Below are 23285 nucleotides of genomic sequence, written 5' to 3' on the forward strand. Positions count from 1 at the left end.
CGCGCTCGGCCGCGGGGGCGGGCGGGCCATTTCCGGTGCAGGGCGCTCTCGGCGCAAGCGCAGCCGCCCGGCCGCCGCCGCCGCCGCCATGTCGGCGCTGTGCGACCCCCCCGGCGCCGCCAGCCCTCCCCGGCCGCCGCTCAGGTACCGGGGAAGCCCCGGAGGGAGCGGGGGCAGCCCGGGATGGGGGAGGGAGAGCCCCGGGAATCTCCCTTGGGGTGGGAGCGGCGAGCCCTGGAGCTGGGTCCGACCCCCGGTGGCCCCCGGTGCCCCCGTCCCGCCGTTGTCCCTTCCCGGTTGGAGCCCCCCCCCTCAGACCGGTTCGGGACCCTCCCGCTTCTTTCAGCCTCTGCGGGCGGCTCTGGGTGTCCATCCCCCCCCCCCCCCCCCCATTTAACCCGCTTTTTTACCCATTTCAAAGCTTTTTAAACCTATTTTAATCCCTCTTTGCCCCTTTTTACCATTTTAAACCCATTTCAACCCATATTAGCCCGCCCTTCTCCCCTCTAACAGCATTTTACCTCTCTCTAACCTCACTTTACCCCACTTTACCCCCATTTCACCCCATTTTCTCTCTCTTTAACCCGATTTTTCCTCCATTTTGTCCCCCTTTATCTCCATTTTAACCCATTTTGTTCCAATTTTATGCACTCTAACCCATTTTCCCTCCCTGCAGCGCCCAGGAGCTGTCCCAGGAGGTGAAGGCGTTCCTGAGCGGGCTGGACCCCGTGCAGGGCACGCCGCTGTCGCCGCCGGCGCACGCCCGCTGCGCCCTGCGCCTGCTGCGCTGCCTGCCCCCCGCCCGCCACGCCGCCCTGCAGCACCTGCGCGGCCTCTTCGACGAGCAGGTGTGCCAGCACCTGCTGCAGCGCGAGAGCCCCGCCCCCGGCCCCGCCCCCAAGGCCACACCCGGCGCCGAGGTGCTGCAGGAGGCGCGCCGGGCGCTGGCCGAGCTGGTGGCCGCCAACCCGCGGGCGTGGGCGCCGGGCGTGGCGGCCTGGGCCAGCGAGCTGATGGGGCAGCTGAGCAGCAAGTACGCGGGCCGGCCCGGCGTGCCGCCCGCCGCCAGCCTCAACGAGCTGCTGCAGCTCTGGATGGCGTGCCCGGCCACGCGGGCGCTGCTGGACATCTACAGCCAGTGCCTGGCCGCCATGGTGGGCAGCTGCCCCGACGCCTGCGTGGACGCGCTGCTGGACACCTCGGTGCAGCACTCGCCGCACTTCGACTGGGTGGTGGCGCACGTGGGCTCCTCCTTCCCGGGCACCATCATCAGCCGCGTGCTCTCCTGCGGCCTCAAGGATTTCTGCGCCCACGGCGGCGCCGAGCCCGGCGCGGCGGGCGCCGACAAGCGGGTGCCCAAGATCGCCTCGGTGGTGGGCATCCTGGGCCACCTGGCCTCGCGCCACGCCGGCAGCATCAAGCAGGAGCTGCTGCGGATGTTCCACGAGAGCCTGGGCTCGCCCCGTGAGCACCACAAGGCCACGGTGCCCTTCCTGCTGCAGCTGGCGCTGATGTCCCCGGCGCTGCTGGCCGCCGTGTCCCCCGAGCTGGTGGACTCCCTGAAACCGCCGGTGCTCAACCAGCTGCACCAGCACTTCTCGGCCGTGCCCCGCGACGAGCTGGAGGGCGTGGTGGGCGTGGTGGTCCACCTGCTGTGCCACACCTCGGCGGGCGCCCTGCGGACGCTGCGCTTCCTGCTGGCCACGGCGGCGCCCGCCTCGGTGATCACGGCGCCGGGCCCGGCGCTGCACGAGGGCGTGCGCGAGGCCTGCGAGCGCCTGCTGCAGCTGCTGCTGCTGCACCTGCAGAAGCTGGTGCACGGCCGCGCCTCCGCCAGCCTGGCCGAGGGCCCGGCGCGCCCGGTGCCCTTCCTGGAGGCGCTGCGGCCGCACGTGCGGGAGCTGTGCCAGGACACGCTGCGGCTGGAGCGGCGCCGCTGCCTGTGGCAGCACCAGCTGCTGGCGCTGCTGGCGGTGCACTCGGCGCCGCACGGCGCGGCCGAGGCCCTGTTCTTCCTGCTGGCGCTGGCCCGCACGCCCGAGGAGCTGGCGCTGGCGCCGCAGCTGCACGCGGGGCTGCGCGCCGTGCTGCCCGACCCGCTGCCCGCCGCCGTGGCCGCCGCCGTGGCGCAGATCCACGCCGGCCGCCTGCCCGAGCCGCAGCTGGCGCAGCTCCTGCGCAACCTGGCGCTGCTGCTGCAGCCCCGCGACGACGGCGAGCCCGGAGAGCCGGCGCTGGGCGCGGCGCTGGCGCGGCACCTCCCGGACCTGGCGCAGCTGCTGCTGCACCCCCGCGCCGAGGTGGCGGAGGCGGCGTGCCGGCTGCTGGCGGCCTGCCCGCTGCCCCGGGCGCCGCCGCCCGCGCACCTCCTGCCCGCCGTGCGCGCCGCCGTGCGCCGCTTCTTCGCCGGGCTGCGCCAGGGCGACGCGGCCGCGCTGGGCCCCGGCGTGCGGCTGCTGTCGCGGCTCAGCGCCGTCAGCCCCGCCGCCGCCAAGGCCGTGCTGGCGCAGCTGGTGGAGGGCGCGCTGGGCGGGGCGCGACGCCGAGCTCTTCGGGGGCAGCGCCGAGCCGCCGGGCCCCGAGCCCGCCGCCGCGCCCGTGCCGCCCTCCGTGTCCCTGCTGGACACCAACCGGCGCTTCACCGCCGGCCCCAACGCCTCGGGCGGCGTCTGGTCCGTGTTCCACGCCGGCGTCATCGGCCGCGGGCTCAAGCCGGCGCCCGGGGGCGGCCGCCGCAGCCCCGAGGAGCTGAGCCGCAACACGCAGACCTTCCTGAGCCTGGTGCTGCGCTGCTGCCGCGGCGCCGGCCCCGCCGTGGGCGCCGAGGCCGCCAAGGCGGTGGCGGCGGCGCTGGTGGAGGCCGTGTGCCCCGAGGCCGCCGGCGCCGAGCTGGCCTGGCCGCCCGAGGAGCTGGCCCGCGCCACGGTGGAGCGGGACCTGCGCATCCTGCGGCGCTTCCGGCAGCACCCGCTGCTGTTCCCGCTGCTGCGGCTGGTGGCCGGCGGGCGGCCCGCGCTCTGCTACTGCTCCGTGCTGCTGCGCGGGCTCCTGGCCAGCCTGGTGGCCCACTGGGACGCCTGCCGGGACGGCAGCACGCTGGCCTCGCCCTGGCACCTGCGGGCGTCGTGCGCGCTGGTGGCGCTGCTGGCCGAGGGCTCGCTGCTGCCGCCCGTGCTGGGCAACATGCACGAGCTGTTCCCCGAGCTGGCGCCCTTCGAGGTGCACCTGCTGCTGCTCAGCGTCTGGGGCTACCTGCGCGAGAACAGCCCCCTGCCCCAGAAGTTCACCTTCCAGCCCGAGCTGGGCGTGTTCCGCCGCGACTTCGGGCGGGACGGGGAGCTGGGCAAGCACCTGGCGGTGCTGCACGCCGTGCTGCACAGGAACATCCACCGCCTGGGGCTGCTGGCCGCCCGCTTCTACCCCTGACGGGGCTCCCGGGAGGGGCGTGGGGGTTTGGGGGTCGGGGGAGGCGGCGGGGATGCCGATTTGTAATAAAAGGAAAGGAACGAGAGAAGGGTCTGGAGTGAGGGGCGGATTTGGGGAGGGTCCCACGGTGCTTGGGGGGGTCCTTGGGGGTGTCTGGATGGGTTGGGAGGGGGGCTGGGGAAAGGTTTGGGGGGCTCAGAAAGGTCTGAGGGTATCCGGAGGGGTTTGGGGGGTCTTGGGAGGGTCCCAGGTGCTTGGGCGGTCCTCGGTGGTGTCCAGAGGGGGTTTGGGAGGGTCCCGAGGGTCATTGGGGGGTCCTGGGGGTGTTTTGAGGGGTCCCGAGGGTCTCTGGGAGGTCCCGAGGGTGTTTTGGGGCTCCTGGGAGTGTTTGGGGGGTCTCTGGGGGGTCTTTGGGGCTTCCGGGGCGCTCCCTGTCCCTGCCCTGTCAATCACCCGTCTGTCCCCGCCCATCGCTCATAACCAGCCAATCATCGTCCTCTCTTGGGAAGTAACACCGCCCCTTTCCGGAGACACGCACTCAGCTTGGTGGGCGGGGCTTCTCTCGCTCGTGACCAATCAGCGCCGCGCTCGCTGGCGGGAGAGCGTCACTTCCGGCGGAAGCGGCGGCGGCGGCGGCCCGAGGATGTTTTACCACGTGAGCGGCACCGGGGGTCACGTGCGGCACCGGGGGGGTCACGTGTCACACCGGGGGGGGGTCCCGGTGTCCCCTGGGGGGTCTCGGGGGTGTTCCCGCCCGGGGGGGCCCTCCTGGAGCGCTCCCGGTAACGCCCGGTAACCCCCGGTGCCTCCCGGTGCCCCCAGATCTCCCTGGAGCACGAGATCCTCCTGCACCCCCGGTACTTCGGGCCCAACCTGCTCAACACCGTCAAACAGAAGCTCTTCACCGAGGTGGAGGGGACCTGCACCGGGAAGTGAGCGCGGGGAACCGGGGGGAACCGGGGGGAACCGGGGGGGACCGAAAATCCCCAAAACAGCCCCAAAACCACCCACGGAAAATCCAAAACCCCCCCAGGACAATCCCGGGAACTCGCGGAATCCCGGGAACCCCAAAAATGCCGAAAATGGCCCCAAACAAACCCGAGACTCCCCAAAAAACCCCAAATCCCCCCAAGAAACCCCAAATCCTCCCAAAGAAACCCCAAAACGCCCAAGGAAACTCCGAATTCCCAATAAAACCCCAATAAAGCCCAATAAACTTCAATAAACCCTAATAAAGCCCAGTAAACTCCGATAAACCAAAGAAACCCCAATAAATCCTATATAAATCCTGTGTGAGTCCTAGATAAACCCCATAAATGACCCCATAAATGCCATCGATAACATCGGGGCCAGGGTGATCCAAACCCCAATAAATCCCTATAAAACCCCAATAAATCCCTATAAAACCCCAATAAACCCCATAAATGACCCCATAAATACCCCATAAATGCCGTTCCAGGTACGGGTTCGTGATCGCAGTGACCACCATCGATAACATCGGGGCTGGGGTGATCCAAACCCCAGTAAATCCCTATAAAACCCCAATAAATCCCAATAAAACCCCAATAAATCCCTATAAAACCCCAATAAATCCCTATAAAACCCCATAAACACCCCATAAATACCCCATAAATGACCCCATAAATGCTGTTCCAGGTACGGGTTCGTGATCGCAGTGACCACCATCGATAACATCGGCGCTGGGGTGATCCAGCCCGGCCGGGGTTGATCCAAACCCCAATAAATCCCTATAAAACCCCAATAAACCCCATAAATGACCCCATAAATACCCCATAAATGCCGTTCCAGGTACGGGTTCGTGATCGCAGTGACCACCATCGATAACATCGGGGCTGGGGTGATCCAGCCCGGCCGGGGCTTCGTGCTCTACCCCGTGCGCTACAAGGCCATCGTCTTCCGGCCCTTCAAGGGCGAGGTGGTGGACGCCGTGGTCACCCAGGTCAACAAGGTCAGCGGTCCCCTCGGGGTCAGGGCTCACCCACGCCAGCAGGGCCACAGTTTGGGGTCACCGGGGGGTCACCGGGGGGTTCTGGAGTCACCCGGGTCACCAAGGTGACAATTTTGGGGGTCCTGAGGGTCTGCAGGGCCCTGAGCGCTCTTCCCCCCCCTTTCTGTCCCTTTTTGTGCCCTTTTTGTCTCTTTATCCCATTCTCTGTCCATTTCTGCCCCGTTTCTGTCCCTTGCTGTCCATTTTTATCCCTTTTTTCCCATTTCTGTCCCTTTTTCCCCCATTTCCCCCCAGGTCGGGCTGTTCACTGAGATCGGGCCGATGTCCTGCTTCATCTCCCGCCACGTGAGAGGGGAGGGGACACCCCAAAAAGGGGAGGGGACACCCCAAAAAGGGGAGGGGACACCCCGAGAATGTCACCGGGGGGAGGGGACACCCCAAAAAGGGGAGGGGGCACCTCAGAAATGTCACCGGGGGGAGGGGACACCCCGAAAGTGTCCCTGGGGAGGGGACACCCCAAAAAGGGGAGGGGACACCCCGAGAATGTCACTGGGGGGAGGGGACACCCCAAAAGTGTCCCTGGGCGGGGGGGAAGGGGACCCCAGACCCCCCCAGGGCTCCCCCTGACCCCCCAACCCCCCCCATTTCCCCCCAAATTTCCCTGGGGAACCCCAAATCTGCCCCAAAATCCCCTTGGGGACCCCCAGATTCCCCCCTGACCCCCCCGTGCCTCCCCAGTCCATCCCCTCCGAGATGGAATTCGACCCCAACTCCAACCCCCCCTGCTACAAAACCGTGGACGAGGTGAGGGGGGGCCTGGGGGTCCTGGGGGGGGGGGGGGTTGGGGGTCCTGGGGGGTTCTGGGGGGGGTTCTGGGGGTCCTGGGGGGGTCCTGGGGGGGTCTGGGGAGTTTTGGGGGGTCCTGGGGGGTTCTGGAGGGCCTGGGGGGGTCCAGGGTGGGTCTGGGGAGTTTTGCGGGGGTCCTTGGGGGTTCTTGGGGGAGGTTTGGGGGTCCCAGGGGGTTTGGGGGGTTCCGTGGGGATACTCAGGGGGTCTTGGGGGGGTTCTCGGGGTGGTCCTGGGGAGTTTTGGGGGGTCCTGGGGGGTTCTTGAAGCTGTCCTGGAAGGTCTGGGGGGTCCCTGGGGGGTTCTGGGGTGGTCCTGGGGAGTTTTGGGGGGGGTCCTGGGGGGATTCAAGGGGTCCTGGGTGGTCCAGAAACGGTCTGGGGAGTTTGGGGAGTTCTGGGGGGTCCTGGGGGGTTTGAGGGGGTGTCAGGGGAGTCCCGGGGGTCCCCAGTGTCCCCTGTGCCCCCCCAGGACATCGTGATCCAGCAGGACGACGAGATCCGCCTGAAGATCGTGGGGACGCGCGTGGACAAGAACGACATTGTCAGTGGGGGGCAAAATGGGGCAAAAAACCCCAAATTGGGGAAAAACCAAATCGGGGAAATCCTGAAACTGGGGGAGGTCTGGGCTCTGGGGGGCCCTGGGGGGGGAAACCCCAAAAATCTGGGGAAAAATCCCAAAATCTGAGGAAAAAATCCCCAAATTTGGGGGGGTGGGGGGGAAATCCTAAAGTTGGGTGGAACTGGGGGGGAAATGCCAAAATGAGGGGGTGTTCCTGAAATTCTTCCCTCCCCCCCAGTTTGCCATCGGCTCCTTGATGGACGATTACCTGGGTGAGTTCTGGGGGGTCCCGGGGGGGTTTTGGGGGTCCCGGGGGGGGTTTGGCTGTGGGGACCCCTGGGGGAATTTGAGGGAGGGGGATTTGGGGTCCCTGCCCTTCATCCCTTCTCCTTCTCCCCCCAGGCCTGGTCAGCTGAGCCCCAGGAGCAGCCGGGACCCCTCCCCAATTTCTGTCCCCCCAAATTTTGGGGGTCTTTCCCCCCCCAAGTTTGGGGGGTTCTGGTGGCAGGGCCACCCCCAGAGCTGGGGGGGCTCCGCCTTTCCTGCCACATTCCTAATAAAATGGTTTTTTCACCTATTTTCCGCCTTTTCCGCTTCTTTCGGGGGTCCGGGAATTTGGGGGGGGGGGTCTTTACCTCGGAGCGGCCCCACCGCGCCATTGCCGCTTTAAGGGGCGGCATCGCCCCTTTAAGTGCGCCCCCTCCCGTTTCCACGGCAACTGCGCTTTGCGTCGCCGCGCGCCATTGTCGCGCTGTCCCCCTCTCCCCGTTCCGCGCTTTGCGGCCGCGGCCCGGCCTTCTCTCCGCGCTCTCTAAGATGGCGGTGTCCGGGGTGAGTGCGGCCGCCGCCGCCATCCGCCGCCATCCTCCTTCCCCCGCCGCTCCGCCGCATCCCCGTCGCCACCGGGAGAACCGCGGGACACCGGGGATGAGGCCCGGCCGGGTCTGGAGGCGCGGGGATGCTCCGGGGGGCGCGGATGGCAGCGGGAAGGGAGCGGGGGGGGGGGTCCTGAGGGGAGCCGGGCCCGGCGGGGGCGGGGGCTGGGGGTGTCCCCTCATGAAGGGCGGGGGGGGGGGGCGGCTGTCACACCCTTGGGGACACTTTGGGGACCTCCTGGCCCAAGTTCCCCCAAATCCTGCCCGGGTGCCCCAAAATCCGGGGGGGGGTCAAAGCCCGGTCACTGTGGGACCCAGCTTGGGACCCCCTGGGCCGCCCCCGTGTCCCGGATTTTTGGGGACACTTTAAGGACGTTTTGGGGACCCTTTAGGGACACTTTGGGGGCCCTTTGGACATCCTGCACCCCAAAACCCGGCGGGATTTCACACCCCCAACCACCGCAGGTCCAACTTTAAGCCCCCGCTCGGGGCCCCCCCGTGCCAGCCCCGTGTCCCAGACTTTGGGGACAGCCTGGGGACATGTCGGGGTGCCCCGCAGACGCTGTACACGTACCCCGAGAACTGGCGGGCCTTCAAGGCGCTGATCGCCGCCCAGTACTCGGGCGCCCGGCTCCGCGTGCTCTCGGCCCCGCCGCACTTCAGCTTCGGCCACACCAACCGCAGCCCCCAGTTCCTCAAGAAGTTCCCGCTGGGGAAGGTAAAACACCCCAAAACAGCCCCGAAATCGGCACTGGGCTTTGGGGTTCCACCCTGAGATCTCCGAAATTGGGGTTTTGGGAGGTTCAGAGCCCCCAGGTCCCTCTGGGGAAGGGAAAAAAAAACCCCAAAACCAGATTTTGGGAAGTTTGGCTTTAATAGAATTTGGGGTTTGGAGAATTTGGCATTTGGGGGTGGGAACTTGAGGGGTTTGGGGTTTGGGTCTGTGGGGGGTTTTGGGTCAGAATTTGGGGATTTGGTCAGAATTTGGGGATTTGGGTCAGAATTTGGAGATTTGGTCAGAATTTGGGGATTTGGGTCAGAATTTGTGGATTTGGGTCAGAATTTGGGGATTTTGGGTCAGAATTTGGGGGTTCGGGATCGGGATTTGGGGATTTGGTCAGAATTTGGAGGATTTGGGATCAGAATCTGGGGATTTGGGGTCGGGATTTGGGGGTTTTGGGATTGGAATTTGGGGATTTGGTCAGAATTTGAGGGTTTGGGTCAGAATTTGGGGATTTGGGGTCGGAATTTGGGGCCAGGATTTGGGATTTGGTCAGAATTTGAGGGTTTGGGTCAGATTTCGGGGGTTTTGGGTCAGAATTTGGGGGATTGGGGTCGGAATTTGGGGATTTGGATCAGAATTTGGGGGTTTTGGGTCAGAATTTGGGGATTTGGTCAGAATTTGGGGATTTGGGATCGGAATTTGAGGATTTGGTCAGAATTTGAGGGTTTGGGTCAGAATTTGAGGGTTTGGGTCAGAATTTGGGGATTTGGGATCGGAATTTGGGGATTTGGGTCAGAGTTTGGGGATTTGGGTCAGAATTTGGGGGTTTGGGGTTGGAATTTGAGGGTTTAGGTCAGAATTTGGGGGTTTTGGGTCAGAATTTGGGGGTTTGGGGTCAGAATTTGGGGATTTGGGGTCGGAATTTGAGGGTTTAGGTCAGAATTTGGGGGTTTTGGGGTCAGGATTTGGGGTTTTGGGGGTTTCACCCCGAACCTCCCGCGCAGGTCCCGGCCTTCGAAGGGGACGACGGATTCTGCGTCTTCGAGAGCAACGCCATCGCCTACTATGGTGGGCAGCGAGCCTGACTGGGCCTTAATTAGCACCCTCTGCTCCTAATTGGGTTCCTTTCCCTTGGTTATTAATTAATTAACGAACCCCTTCCTGCCTGGAGCTCGGGGTCAATCACCGATCATCCTTAACGATCCCCTTTGCTCATTAGGGATTCCTCCTGTCCTTTACGAGCCCCTCCCCTAATTAACGACCCTGCTGGCTCATTAACGACCCCGCTGGCTAATTACCAACCCCTGTCCTGTGCAGTGAGCACGGAGGAGCTGCGGGGCAGCACCCCTGAGGCTGCAGCTGCCGTCCTGCAGTGGGTGAACTTCGCCGACAGCGACGTGGTGCCCCCGGCCAGCACCTGGGTGTTCCCCACGCTGGGCATCCTGCACTACAACAAACAGGTGGGCCCGGCACTCGGGGGGTTGGGGACATTTCTGGGGGGTTTGGGACATTTCTGGGGGTTTTTTGGGATTTTTTGGGATTTTTCATGATTTTTTAGAAGGTTTTTTGGGTGTTCCCTGTGCTGGGCATCCTGCACTACAACAAACAGGTGGGCCCGGCACTCGGGGGGTTTGGGACATTTCTGGGGGGTTTGGGACATTTCTGGGGGTTCTGGGACATTTCTGGGGGGTTCGGGGACATTTCTGGGGGTTTTAGGGATTTTTCATGATTTTTTAGAAGGTTTTTTGAGGGTTTTTGGGTGTTCCCCGTGCTGGGCGTCCTGCACTGCAGCAAACAGCTGGGGCAGGGGAGCACTTTGGGGTTTTTGGGGGATTTGGGAATTTTTGGGGGGTCCTGGGGGAGATCTGAGGGGATTTGGGAGGGTTGGGGGTGGTTTTGAGGTTCCCCTCCACAATTTTGGGTTCCTCTCCCCAATTTTGGGGTTCCATTCCCCAATTTTGGGTTCCTCTCCCCAGTTCTGGGTTCCCCATCCCAATTTTGGGGTGCATTCCCCGATTTTGGGTTCCATTCCCCAACTCTGGGTTCCCCATCCTAATTTTGGGTTCCCCTCCCCGATTTTGGGGTGCATGACACCGATTTTGGGGTGCATCACACCGATTTTGGGGTGCGTTACACCGATTTTGGGGTGCCTTACACCGATTTTGGGTTCCCCTCCCCAATTTTGGGGTGCGTTACACCGATTTTGGGGTGCCTTACACCGATTTTGGGGTGCCTTACACCGATTTTGGGTTCTCCTCCCCGATTTTGGGGTGCGTTACACCGATTTTGGGGTGTGTTACACTGATTTTGGGGTGCATGACACCAATTTTGGGGTGTGTTACACCGATTTTGGGGTGTGTTACGCCGATTTTGGGTCCCACAGGCCACGGAGGTGGCGAAGGAGGAGGTGCGGAAGGTGCTGGGGGTCCTGGACGGGCACCTGAGAACCAGAACCTTCCTGGTGGGGGAGAGGGTGAGCCTGGCCGACATCAGCCTGGTCTGCGCCCTGCTCTGGCTCTACAAACAGGTACGGCCTCACCTGGCCTCACCTGGGGGGATCTGGGGACACTTTAGGGGCTCTGGGGTCATTCTGGGGGGGCTGGGGAGGATTTTTGGAATCCCAGAGGGGTTTGGGGGTGTCCTGAGGGGGTTTTGGGGGTCCTGGGTGTCTTGAGGGAGTGCCAGGTGTATTTCAGGTGTCTCAGGTGTATTTAGGGTTTTCCAGGTGGGTCTGGGTCCATTTTGGGATTTCTCCCCCAGGTGTTGGACCCCGCCTTCCGGGGCCCCTTCGGGAACGTCACGCGCTGGTTCCTCACCTGCCTGAACCAGCCCCAGTTCAAGGCCGTGCTGGGGGAGGTGCAGCTGTGCCAGAGGATGGCCCAGTTCGACGGTGGGCACACCTGGGGGGGCACCTGGGCACACCTGGGGGGGTGGGAACACACCTGGGGGAGGGGCAGCTGTGCCAGAGGATGGCCCAGTTCGACGGTGGGCACACCTGGGGGCACCTGGGCACACCTGGGGGGGTGGGGACACACCTGGGGGACTGGGACACACCTGGGGACACATCTGGGGGGGGTGGGAACACACCTGGGGGAGGTGCAGCTGTGCCAGAGGATGGCCCAGTTCGACGGTGGGCACACCTGGGGGGGCACCTGGGCACACCTGGGGGGGTGGGAACACACCTGGGGGGACACCTGTGCACAGCTGGGTGGGTTGGGACACACCTGGGCCACACCTGGGGAGACACCTGGGAGGGCTGGGACACACCTGGGCCACACCTGGGGGGACACCTGGGAGGGCTGGGACACACCTGGGCACTCCCTGAGGATCCTGTGTCTCTTGCAGGGATGGGGTACAAAGGGAAAAGTGGAATTTTAGGGTTTTTCTAAAAAGAGAAAAACGAAATTTCAGGGGAGCTTGAAGAGGTTTTATTGGGGCATAAAAAAGGGGCAGAAAAGGTGAATTTTGGGGTAATTTGAAAGGGGGGTTTTTTTGAGGTAAAAAAATGTGGGTTTTAGGAGAATTGGAAAGGGTTTTTTTGAGGCAGACAAGGTGAATTTCAGGGCAATTGGAAAGCAGTTTTTTGAGTCAGAGAATGTGTATTTTAGGTGAATTTAAAAGGGTTTTCTGAGGTAAGAAAAGATGGATTTTGGGAGAGTCAAAAGGGGTTTTTTGAGGCAGAAAGAGTGAGTTTCAGGATAATTCAAAAGCGCTTTTTTTGAGCCAGGAAGAGGCAGAAAATGCGAACTTTGGGGCGGTATTTGACTAAAAGAGCCCCAGAATGATGTGGGTTTTTGGGTAAAAAAGCCAAGAAGTTTGCGGAGAGCCAGGCCCGGAAGGAGAAGGAGAAGGAGCCGGCGAGGCGGGGGGAGAGGGAGAAGGAGCCCCCCAGGAAGGAGAAGGAGAAGGAGAAGGAGAAGCCCCCCGGAGGGAGGAGAAGCGGCCGCAGCCCGAGGAGGAGCTGGACGAGTGCGAGCAGGTCCTGGCAGCCGAGCCCAAGGCCAAGGACCCCTTTGCACACCTGCCCAAGAGGTGGGGCCTCACCTGGGGGGGCTGGGGACACACCTGGGGGGGCTGGGGACACACCTGGGGGGGCTGGGGACACACCTGGGGGGCTGGGGACACCTGGGGGGCTGGGGGACACACCTGGGGGGCTGGGGACACAGCTGGGGGGGGCTGGGGACACACCTGGGGGGCTTGGGGACACGCCTGGGGGGGCTGGGAACACACCTGGGGGCGCTGGGGACACACCTGGGGGGCTTGGGGACACACCTGGGGACAGCTAGGACACACCTGGGGGGGTTAGGGACACACCTGGGGACAGCTAGGACACACCTGGGGGTCACTCTGAGGGTTTCAGAGAGGACACGCTGGGGACAGGGGGGCACTGAGGGGTCAGGGGTCCCCCTGCGGGGTCAGGGGTCACCCTGAGGGGACAGGGGTCACCCTGCGGGGTCAGGGGTCACCCTGTCTGTCTGTCTGTCTGGGCAGTCCGTTTGTCCTGGACGAGTTCAAGCGCAAGTACTCCAACGAGGACACGCTGGGCGTGGCCCTGCCCCACTTCTGGGAGCACTTTGACCGCGAGGGGTGGTCCCTGTGGTACTGCCAGTACCGGTACCCCGAGGAGCTGAGCCAGACCTTCATGAGCTGCAACCTCATCACAGGTGGGCCTTCAGCCTCGTCCTCCTCTTCATCCTCATCTTTGTCATCGTCATGCTCTTCATCCTCTTCTTCATCCTCTTCTTCATCGTCATCTTCATCCTCATCCCCACCCCCACCCTTCCCATCCGTGTCCTTCGCCACCCTGAGGAGCTCCCCCAGACCTTCATCCTCCTCCTCCTCCTCCTCCTCCTCCCTGCCCTTTCCCCCTCCCTTTCCTTTTTTCCCCTTTTTTCCCCTTTCCTTTTTTCCCCTTTCCTTTTTTCCCCTTTCCTTTTTCCCCTTTCCTTTTTTCCCCTTTCCTTTTTCCCCCTTTCCTTTTTCCCCTTTCCTTTTTTCCCCTTTCCTTTTTCCCCATTTCCTTTTTCCCCTTTCCTTTCCCTTTCTCTCCTTTTCCTGCGTTCTCCCCCAGTTTTCCCCTCTCTTGTTCTGCCATTCCCCTCTCCTCTCCCCTTTCCTCCCCTTTTCCTGGTTTTTCCTCTCTCAGTTTTCCAGGCTCTTTCCCCCATCCCATTTCCTTTTCCCTCTCCTTCCATCATCTGTCCCTTCTCTTTTGATTTTTTCTCTTTCTTTTTCCCCCTTTCCCTTTTCCCCCCTTTCCCTTTTCACTCTTTTCCCTTTTCTCTCTTTTCCTGTTTTCTCTCCTTTTCCTCTCAATTTTCCATTCCCTTTTTTCCCCTTTTCCCTTTTCCCCCTTTTCCCTCTTTTCTGTCCATCTCCTCTCCTTTCCTTCCCTCTCCCATCCCCTCTCCCTTTCCATCCATTTTTCCTCTTTTCCCCATTTTTCCCCTCTCCCAGAGACGCCCCAGCACCTGCACAAGTCCCATTTCCCTCCTTTTCTCTCACTTTTCCCCATTTTTCCCGTTTTTTCCCCGTTTTTCCGCCCGTCCCAGGGATGTTCCAGCGCCTGGACAAGCTGAGGAAGAACGCCTTCGCCTCCGTGGTGCTCTTTGGGAAGGACCACGACAGCAGCATCTCGGGGGTCTGGGTGATGCGGGGCCAGGAGCTGGCCTTCACGGTGAGCAGAGCCCAAAAACCCCAGAACTGGCCCCAAAATATCCCAGCAAATCCGTGGGGTGGGGTTTGTGGGGAGAACACCCCAAAAATCCCCACTGAAATAGCCCAAAACAGCCCAAAACCCAAGGTCTGGGTGATGCGGGGCCAGGAGCTGCCTTCAGCGTGAGCAGAACCCAAAAACCCCAGAACTGGCCCCAAAAATTCCCAGCAAATCCGTGGGGTGGGGTTTGTGGGGAGAACACCCCAAAAATCCCCACTGAAATACCCCAAATTACCCCAAAACAGCCCAAAACCCAAGGTCTGGGTGATGCGGGGGCAGGAGCTGCCTTCACGGTGAGCAGAACCCAAAAAATACAAAAATAACCCCAAAATTCCCAAGTAAAACCCATGGGATGGCAATTCTGGGGAGAAAACCCCAAAACTCCCCACTGGAAAACCCCAAATCCCAGATTTTCCTGGGGTTTTCCCTGGGAATGTCAGATTTTATTGCAGAAATTGGGGATTTTTGTCAATAATTCCCATTTTCCCTGGTTTTTCCCCCATTTTCCCAGCTGTGCCCGGACTGGCAAGTGGATTACGAGTCCTACACCTGCCAGGAACCCCCAAAACCACCCCAAAAAACCCCAAAATCCCCAATTTCCACGGCGTTTGGATGGGAATATCCGAGTGTTTTGCAGGAAGTTGTGATTTTTGTTGCTGACTCCCGTTTTCCCTGGTTTTTCCCCCGTTTTCCCAGCTGTACCCAGACTGGCAGGTGGATTACGAGTCCTACACCTGCCAGAACCCCCAAATCCCCCCCAAAATCCCTCCAAAAAACCCCAAAATCCCCAATTTCCATGGCATTTTGGGTGGGAATATCCGATGGCTGTGCAGTTTTTTGCAGGAAGTTGTGATTTTTGTTGCTGACTCCCATTTTCCCCGTGTTTTCCCCCATTTTCCCAGCTGTGCCCTGACTGGCAGGTGGATTACGAGTCCTACACCTGGCGCAAGCTGGACCCCGACAGCGCCGAGTGCCGGACGCTGGTGACGGAATATTTCCTCTGGGAGGGCGAGTTCAGGCACGTGGGCAAGCCCTTCAACCAGGGCAAGATCTTCAAATAAACGGGGCAAAACCCGGGGATTTCGGGCAAAACCCCGGGGTCCACGGCCCCTCGGCCAGGGCGAGGTCCTCAAGTGAAATTTGGGTTGAAATCCTGGGGTTTCGGGTTCAGTTCCTGGCAGTTTCAGCCAAGATTCTGGGGTCTCAGAGCCCTTCAGCCAGGGCAAGGTCTTCAAATAAAATAGGTCAAAATCCGGGGGTTTTGGGCAAAAATTCCAGGGTTTCACAGCCCTTCCACCAGGGCAAAATCTTCAGTAAAATTTGGGTTGAAATCCTGGGATTTTGGGTTCAATTCCTGAGAGTTTTAGTCAGAAACTCCGGGGTTTCACAGCCCTTCCACCAGGGCAAGGTCTTCAAGGGGAACCCCATGGTTTTGGGCAGAAATCCCGGGGTTTTCGGTCAAAAATCCGATTTTTTTTCAGCCACAAATTCTTGGATTTCAGAGCCCTTCAACCAGGGCAAGATCTTCAGATAAAATCTGGGGTAAATTCCTGGGATTTTGGGTTTAATTCCTGGGATTTGGGGCTGAAGTTCCAGAATTTTGGGGCCCTTCAACCAGGCCAAGATCTTCAAGTGAATTTGGGTTAAATTCCTGGGATTTTGGGCTCAACTCCCAGAATTTTGGGCTGAAATCCCAGCATTTTGGGGCCTTTCAAGATCTTCAAGTGAGTTTGGGCTGAAATCCAGGAGTTTTGGGCTGAAATCCCGGGATTATGGGGCCCTTCAAGCACAGCAAGATCTTCAAGCGACCCCCTGGAATTTTGGGCTGAAATCCCGGGATTTTGGGGCCCTCTGGGAGTTTTGCTTCTCCATCCAATAAAAAGTTTGAGACAGGACGAGAGTTTGGAGTGGTTTGGGTTAATTTGGGGGATTTTGGGGAGGATTTGGGGATTTTGGGACATCCCAGGGGGTCCCAAGGGATTCCAGGAGATCCAGAATTCCCATTTTTTCCTTAAAATCCCTCAAAACTTCGATCAGGACGAAAACCTGGAGCAGTCCCGGGAATTCTGGGGGGTCCTGGGGTGACCCCAGCCCCAAAAAAAACCCAAATCCCGAGGAATTTGGGGCATAAATTCCCGAATTTCTGGGAATCCCCTCCCCACATTGGGGGGGGGCCCTCCCAGTATAAACCAGTAACCGCCCCCCAAACCAGTTTGGGCCTCCCCCATTTCCTTCCTGGGCTTCCCCTCCCCCACCCCGGACAGCGCCAGATGTGGCCCCGCCCCTCCCCCTCATCCCCCCGCGGCCACATCTGGATCCAGTTGGGCCCCAGTTTATACCAGTTCCTCCCAGTTTAGTCCCAGTTTGATCCCAGTTCCCCCCAGTCCCTCCCAGTTCCCCCCAGTTTGATCCCAGTTCCCCCCAGTCCCTCCCAGTTCCCCCCAGTTTGATCCCAGTTCCCCCCAGTCCCTCCCAGTTCCCCCCAGTTTGATCCCAGTTCCCCCCAGTCCCTCCCAGTTCCCCCCAGTTTGATCCCAGTTCCCCCCAGTCCCTCCCAGTTTATCCCAGTTCCTCTCAGTCCCTCCCAGTTTGGTCCCAGTTCCCCCCAGTCCCTCCCAGTTCCCCCCAGTTCCCTCCCCCGGCCGCGCCCTCCTGAGTCACCCCGGGCGGTGACAGCGCCCCCTCCCCCCCCCCCCCCATTGTCCCCACCCCCCCCCCCGAGTGTCCCCAGCGTCCCCTCCCCCCCCCCGGTGCCAAATCCCGCGGGGGGAGGGGACACCTGGGGGGGACACCTGGCCCAGGTGTGGTGGCACCGCCAGGGGATCCCCTGGGCCGGGCCACGCCCCGGTGTCACCAAGGTGTCACCAAAGTGTCACCAGGAGCGCCCGCGGGCGGGGCCACACCCGGCCGGGGCCACGCCCGGGGCCACCAAGGTGCCACCAGGTGTGCCAGAGTGAGCTGGCACCTCCCAAGTGCCACCAAGGTGCCACCAGATGCCCCCGGCGCAGCTGGCACCGCTCGAGTGCCACCCCAGCGCCCCTGGGCGGTGTCACCTGAGCTGTCCCCTCCCAGGTGCCGCCCCGCTGTCCCCCTCCTGTCCCCTCCTGTCCCCGTCCCGCGGCTCCCCGGGATTCGGCAGTTTGGGGGATTTTGGGGATTTTTGGCAATTGGCGGGTCCCCCCCCGCTGCCCCCCCCGGGCCCCCCTGCCACCCCCCCGCTGTCGCCCACGTGTCCCCAGCGCGGCCCCCCCCGCCCCCGGTGGCCCCGGGCCAGCGCGGAATCCCAAACATCCCAAAACCCCGAACAGCCCCTCCCCCACCCCGCCCCTCCCCCCTCCCCCGCCCCGGGGGGGTCCCCCCGTGTCCCCAACCCCCCCCAGCGGTGCCACCCCCCCCGCGTCCCTTCCAGCGGTGTCGCCACATCTGGAGGTGACAGCGGATCCCCCCCCGCCCCTCCCCCCCCATCCGCCTTTTTGGGGGGGCGGCCCCGCCCCGCCCCCACCCCCCGGGCCCGCGGGCACCCCCGGGCGGGGCGGGGGTCGCGGCTGTCCCCGGTGTCCCCCGGTGTCCCCCGGTGTCCCCCGGGCGGGGCGCGGGGCCCGGGCGGGGCGGGGGGGATGAGGCAGCGCTCGGGAATGCGCCGGGATTTGGCACCGGAGGCTCCGGGACCGCCCGGAGCGGGCCCGGGACCGTCCGGGAACGGGCCCGGATCGGGCCCAAAACGGCTCCGGAACCGCCCCGGGACCGGGCCCAAAACAGCCCCGGGAACGGCCCCAGAACCGCCCGGAACCGCCCCGGGACCGCCCCGGGACCGGGCTCGGAACGGGCCCGGAGCGGCTCCAAAGAGCCCCGGGATCAGCCCCAGAACCGGCCCAAAACGGGCCCGGGACTGCCCGGGAGCGGGACCAGAACCGCCCCAAAACAGCCCCGGGACCGGCCCCAAAACGGGCCCGGAGCGGCCCCGGGACTGCCCGGGAACGGACCCGGGAGCGGGACCAGAACCGCCCCGAGACCGGGCCCAAAACAGCCCCGGGAACGGGACCAGAACCGCCCGGAACCGCTCCAGAACTGCCCCGGGACCGGCCCCAAAACGGGCCCGGAACCGCCCGGGATCAGCCCCGGGCATGGTCCCAGAACCATCCCGGGATCGGCTCCGGTTCCAGTCGGGACCAGCCCCGGGACCGGCCCCGATCCCGGCCAGGAACGGTCCCGGAACCGGCCCCAAAATGGGCCCGGGAACGGCCCCGGTGCCACCGGGAACGGCCCCAAAATCATCCCCAAAAGTGCCCCAAAAGTGCCCCAAACTGGCCCAAAATGGGCCCCGGTCCCACCGGGAACAGCCCCGGAACCGCAGGTGGGGAAAGAGAGATCGGGAAGGGAAATTTGGGAAGAATTTGGGGAAATCTGGGGAAATTTGGAGAAATTTGGAGAAATTGGGGGGAAATTTGGGAAGAATTCGGAAAAATTGGATTTTCAAGGGTGGGAAAAGTCCCGGATTTGGGGAAGATTGTGGATCCCAGTATGGACTGGGACAAACTGGGAGCAGCACCTGAGGGTCCCGACACCCCCCAGTCCCATCCCGCTGCTCCCAGTGCCCCCCAGTCCCGTCCCAGTCCCTCCCAGTCCCGTCCCAGTGCTCCCAGTGCCCCCCCAGTACCATCCCAGTATCCCCAGTGCCATCCCAGTCCCCCCCAGTCCCGTCCCAGTCCCTCCCAGTGTTCCCAGTTCTGGGCGGTTCTGGGGCGTTTTGGGGATTCCCCCCCCCGGATTTGGGACTCACCTGGGGGGGTTGGGGTTAGGGGGTTGGGGTTACCTGGGGGGGCGGGGCTTGGGACTCACCTGGGGGGCCGGGGGTTTGGGGGGGCCGGGGGTCCCGGTCCGGGATTGGCCGATGGAGCCGGGACCGGGACCGGGATTGGACCGGGACCAGAACCGGGACCGGACCCGGATCAGAACCGGGACCACATCAGGTTTAGGAGCGGGACCGGATCGGGACCAGGACTGGAACTGGACCAGGACTGGGCTCAGAACCGGGACCGGCCCGGGATCAGAACCGGCCCCGGAGAGGATCCGGGCTCGAAACTGGGACGGGACCGGGCCCAGAACCGAGACCAGAACTGGGACTAGACCGGGACTAGAACGGGACTGGAACCGGGACAAGAACTGGGACCTGACCGAGACCAGAACCGGGACCTGACCGGGCTCAGAACCGGGGCCTGACTGGGCCCAGAACCGGGACCTGACCGAGACGTGACCGGGCCCAGAACCGCCCCGGACCGGGCCCAGAACCGGGACCAGAACTGGGACTAGACCGGGACCAGAACTGGGCCAGAACCGGGACTAGAACGGGACTGGAACCGGGACAAGAACTGGGACCTGACCGAGACCAGAACCGGGACCTGACTGGGACCAGAACCGGGACCTGACCGGGACCTGACCGGGACCTGACCGGGACCAGAACCCGGACCTGACTGGGACCAGAACCGCCCCGGACCGGGCCCAGAACCGGGACCGTAGCGGGCCCAGGAGCGCCCCGTGCCGGGCCCGGAGCCGCCCGTCCCGCCCCGTTCCCGGGGCCGGGCGCGCCGGGGCCGCTCCCGCTGCCGCTGCCGCTCGGGGGCTGTCCCGGGCCGCTCCCTGTCCCGGGGCCGGGCCGGGCCGGGCCCTCCCCGGGGGCGGGGGAGGCTCCGCCGCCCTAACAAAGAGCCGGAGCCGCCCGGGCGCGGCCACTCCGCACGGACCGACCCGCCGGGGCCGCTCCGGTACCGCCGGCACCGGCACCGCCAGACCCGGCACCGGCCATGGCCCGGCCCGGCCGCTGAGCCCGCAGCGCGCAGGTACCGCGGGACGGCGCCGGGACCCGGACCGGGACCGGACCGGGACGGGCGGCGGCTCCGGGAGGGGCGGGAGGGGATCCCGGGACGGTCCCGGGGGGTTTTCGGGGGGGTTCTGGTGGTCCCGGGAGTTGCCGGGGAAGTGTCCGAGGGAGTCCCGGGGGGCTCCGGGAGCCCCGGGAGGGCTGGGGGGGTCGCGGTGGTCCCGGGACGGGCCCGGGGGGCTCCGGGAGCGCCGGGAGTTGGTCCCGGTGGTCCCGAGAGTGACTCGTGACTGTCCCGGGGGGTTCCGGTGCTCCCGGGAGTGTCCCGGGGGGGTTCCGGTGCTCCCGGGGGGTTCCGGTGGTCCCGGGACCGCCGTGGGGGTGCAGGGGGGGTCCCGTGACGGTCTCGGGGGGTTCCGGTACCGCCGGGGATTCGGGGGGGGGGTCGTTAGTCCCGGGGGGCTCCGGGAGCGCCGCGAGCCTCCGCGGGGTGGGGGGGGATGGGGGGAACCCACGCGTGCCCCGTGACCGCTCCGGGGGGGGGGTCTCGGAGCTCCGGGGGTGGTCCCGGGGGTTTCCCGGGCCGGGCGGGGCAGCCCCGGGGGCTCTCGGGGGTCCCGGGGGTCCCGGGGAGTCCCGGGCGCGCTCAGGGCGTGGCCCCCCCGCCCCCCCCCTCCGGCCGCGCCCGGGGAGTCCCCGGTGGGGGCGGGGCCGCGGTTCCCCCCCCTCTCCCCCCCCTCTCCGAGCCCCGCCCGGACCGGGGGGACCCCGGGGGGGGGGTCCCGGTGCGGATTTTGGGGCGGGGGGGGATCCCCGGGATCCCGCGAGGGCGCGGCCGCGCGTGGGCGCTCGGTTAATGAGGGTTCGGTAATTAACGCTCATCAGCGCCGGTTTCAGCGCGGGGGCGGCGCTTTTGGGGGGGGGGGGGGGGAGGTGAAGCGTCGATTTTGGGGTTCCCAGACCCCCCCAGAGAGGGGGATTTGGGGAGGGGGAGGGGGGATCCCCCCCTTAACCCCCCCCCGCTGCCGCTGCGGTTTTTGGGGCGCGGCCGCTCCCGGGCGCCACTTCCCCCTCTGCCCCCCCTCCCAATTTGGGGACACCCCCCTCCCCATCCCCCCCCTCGGGGACCGAGGCCGCCCCCGACCCCTCCTGGGGACCCCCAAATTCCATTGGGGGTGGGGGCGATTCCTCTGCGCGCCCCCCTCCCCCCTCTCTGAGCGTTTGGGGGGCTCCCAAGGGGAGGGGGGCGGGGAGGTTTTGGGGGAGGGGGGCCGGGGCGGGGCCGGGGACACCCCCGGAGTGTCCCGGCGCCACCGCGTGTGGCCGCGGGCAGCGGCCGGGCCGGACCCGGTGGAACCGGTCCGGGACCCTCCCGGAGCCGCGCGGTCCCCGCCCGCCCGCGGGACTCTCGCTCCAGCCGGTCCGACCGGTACCGGCCGCGGGCCCCGCCCGCTCCTCCTCCGCCGCCGCCTCCTCCTGGTCCTGCGCTTTTTGCCCCTTTTTTCCCCCATTTTTTCCCCCATTTTTTCCCCCATTTTTTCCCCATTTTTTCCCCCGGTTTTTCCCATTTTTCCCATTTTCCCCCGTTTTTTGGGAAGGTTTTCCGGGATTTGCCGTTTCCTGGGAGGGTCCCGGGCCGCGCGTCACCGGCCCCGGCCCCGCCCGGGCTGGGGGGGTCTCAGCCCCCCGGACCCCCCAATTTGAGGATGTCGTCCCCCAAATCCGGGTCTGGCCCCGGGCGGGGGTCGCTGGTGGCGGTGGGGGAGGGGATTGGGGACCCCGGTTTGGCGACAAAGTGACAGCAGGAGGTGGCACCGGGGGGGTTCCGGGGGTGGCACCCGCGACAGCGGCACCGCGGGTGGGGGGGGTCCCCAAGGGCGGGGGTCCCCCTGCTGTCCCCGTGTCCCCAGAACAGCCCGGGGGGGTCCCCGTGTCCCCCCCGTGTCCCCCCCGTGTCCCCCCCGTGTCCCCCCCGTGTCCCCGGACGCCCCCCCGGGGGTTGTGGCCGTGGGGACCCCGCGGGGACCGCGATGACAGCGGGGGGGGTGGCACGGGTGACATTCCCCCCCCCCCCCCCCGTCCCTCTGCGGCTTTTTGGGTGCGGGGGGGGGCGCAGGGGCTCTAAAAATACCGGGCGGGGGCCGCACGTGGTTTGCACCCCAAAAATAGCGCGGGGGGCAGCGCGGGGGGGCGGCATTGCTGCGGGGACACGCCGAGCTGTCCCCTGGGTCACCGGGGGGGGCGGCTCGTGTCACCCCCCCGGCCGCGAGGGGACCTCGGCAAAGGGGGAACGGCGGTGGAAAAGGCGGTGGAAAAAGCGGTGAAAAAAGCGGTGAAAAAGGCGGTTTTTGGCTCATTTCAGCGCGCGGGGAAGCGCCCGCGGGGCCGCGGCCGCTCCCAGCGCTCGGGGCCGCTCTGAGTCACCCCCGGTCCCCCCCCGTGTCCCCCCCCGGTCCCCCCGCCCCGCTCTGAGTCACCAACCAGTTTGGCCGCCACCGAGCGGAGCCTTCCAGAGCCTTCCGAGCCCGAGCGGGGCCCTTGTGGGGACCCCCCCGGCGCGGGGGGGACACCCCGGGGACACCGGGCAGCCCCCCCACGGTGCCACCACCCCCCCCCAGGTGCCACCACCCCCCCCCAGGTGCCGCCACCCCCCCAGGTGCCACCACCCCCCCGGGGGACACTCAGAGCCCGGGGTGTTGTCCCCGGGGTGTGACAATCCCGGCGGTGTCACCCCCCCCCCCCCCCCGGTGTCCCCCTCCCCGTTTTTTTGGGGAGGTTCGAGCAGGGAAAGGACAAAAAAAAAAAAAAATCCCCGAAAATGTCTTAAAACGGAGAAAATTCCCTCAAAACTTCGCGGGGGGGGGGGGGGGGGGGTCAGGGCGCGAGGTGACGCGGGTGACAAGGGACAGGGGACAGGTGACACCCCCCCCGCTGCCCCGCCCTTCCCCACCCCCCAGCCCCGGAATTCCCGCAAATCCCAAAAATCCGCGGGCTCCGAGCTGGCCCTGGGGACATCGGGGGGGTCCCCAAAGTGTCCCCGAGTCCCGGGGGTGTTCCGGGGGTGTCCCCCCGTGTCCCACCGTGTCCCCGCTGTCCCCTCCAGGCCGGGAGGTGACACCGGAGCCGCCGCGAGGTTCCCGAGCGAGGGCCGAGGATTCCTGGGGTGGATCCGGCCGGGACCGGCACCGGGACCCCCGCCAAGGTCAGCGGGGCCGCTCCGGCCCCTCCTCCGGACCCCCAGACCCAGGGTCCGGCCTCTGCCCTGACCCCACACCCGTGTCCCCCCGCAGACCCGGTGTCCGGTGTCCAGCCCCTCCCCTTGACCCCCAGCCCGGTGTCCACTCCTTCGC

General features: G+C 64.9%; 3 protein-coding genes across 3 annotated transcripts; all 3 read left to right on the plus strand.

Annotated features, from left to right (window-relative positions):
• The first annotated feature begins 44 nt into the window (after positions 1-44).
• INTS5 (integrator complex subunit 5) lies at positions 45-3514 on the plus strand. Its single transcript, XM_059872357.1, is given in 3 exon segments — positions 45-144; positions 677-2537; positions 2539-3514. Coding segments are annotated over 3 exon segments (2805 nt in total). The 5' UTR covers positions 45-88; the 3' UTR covers positions 3427-3514.
• Positions 3515-3921: 407 nt separating this feature from the next.
• Positions 3922-7379, plus strand: POLR2G (RNA polymerase II subunit G). The gene is made up of 8 exons (XM_059872377.1): positions 3922-4081; positions 4249-4358; positions 5236-5395; positions 5690-5740; positions 6134-6199; positions 6713-6784; positions 7041-7074; positions 7205-7379. Exons 1-8 carry the CDS (start codon positions 4070-4072, stop codon positions 7216-7218), a joined length of 519 nt encoding a protein of 172 aa, XP_059728360.1. The 5' UTR covers positions 3922-4069; the 3' UTR covers positions 7219-7379.
• Positions 7380-7528: 149 nt separating this feature from the next.
• Positions 7529-16012, plus strand: EEF1G (eukaryotic translation elongation factor 1 gamma). Its single transcript, XM_059872321.1, is given in 11 exon segments — positions 7529-7633; positions 8237-8395; positions 9406-9469; positions 9719-9861; positions 10785-10928; positions 11162-11291; positions 12209-12330; positions 12333-12433; positions 12893-13065; positions 13954-14078; positions 15020-16012. Coding segments are annotated over 11 exon segments (1335 nt in total). The 5' UTR covers positions 7529-7618; the 3' UTR covers positions 15179-16012.
• Positions 16013-23285: the final 7273 nt, after the last annotated feature.

This window comes from Haemorhous mexicanus, chromosome 35 (assembly GCF_027477595.1).
Source record: "Haemorhous mexicanus isolate bHaeMex1 chromosome 35, bHaeMex1.pri, whole genome shotgun sequence".
NCBI classification, from domain to species: Eukaryota; Metazoa; Chordata; class Aves; order Passeriformes; family Fringillidae; genus Haemorhous; species Haemorhous mexicanus.

What these genes read in the sequence shown, in the direction of transcription:
- POLR2G (XM_059872377.1), top strand. An exon ending in GAGGGGACCTGCACCGGGAA is followed by an intron (nt 4,359 to 5,235) that starts GTGAGCGCGGGG and finishes ATGCCGTTCCAG; the next exon opens with GTACGGGTTCGTGATCGCAG. An exon ending in CCTGCTTCATCTCCCGCCAC is followed by an intron (nt 5,741 to 6,133) that starts GTGAGAGGGGAG and finishes GTGCCTCCCCAG; the next exon opens with TCCATCCCCTCCGAGATGGA.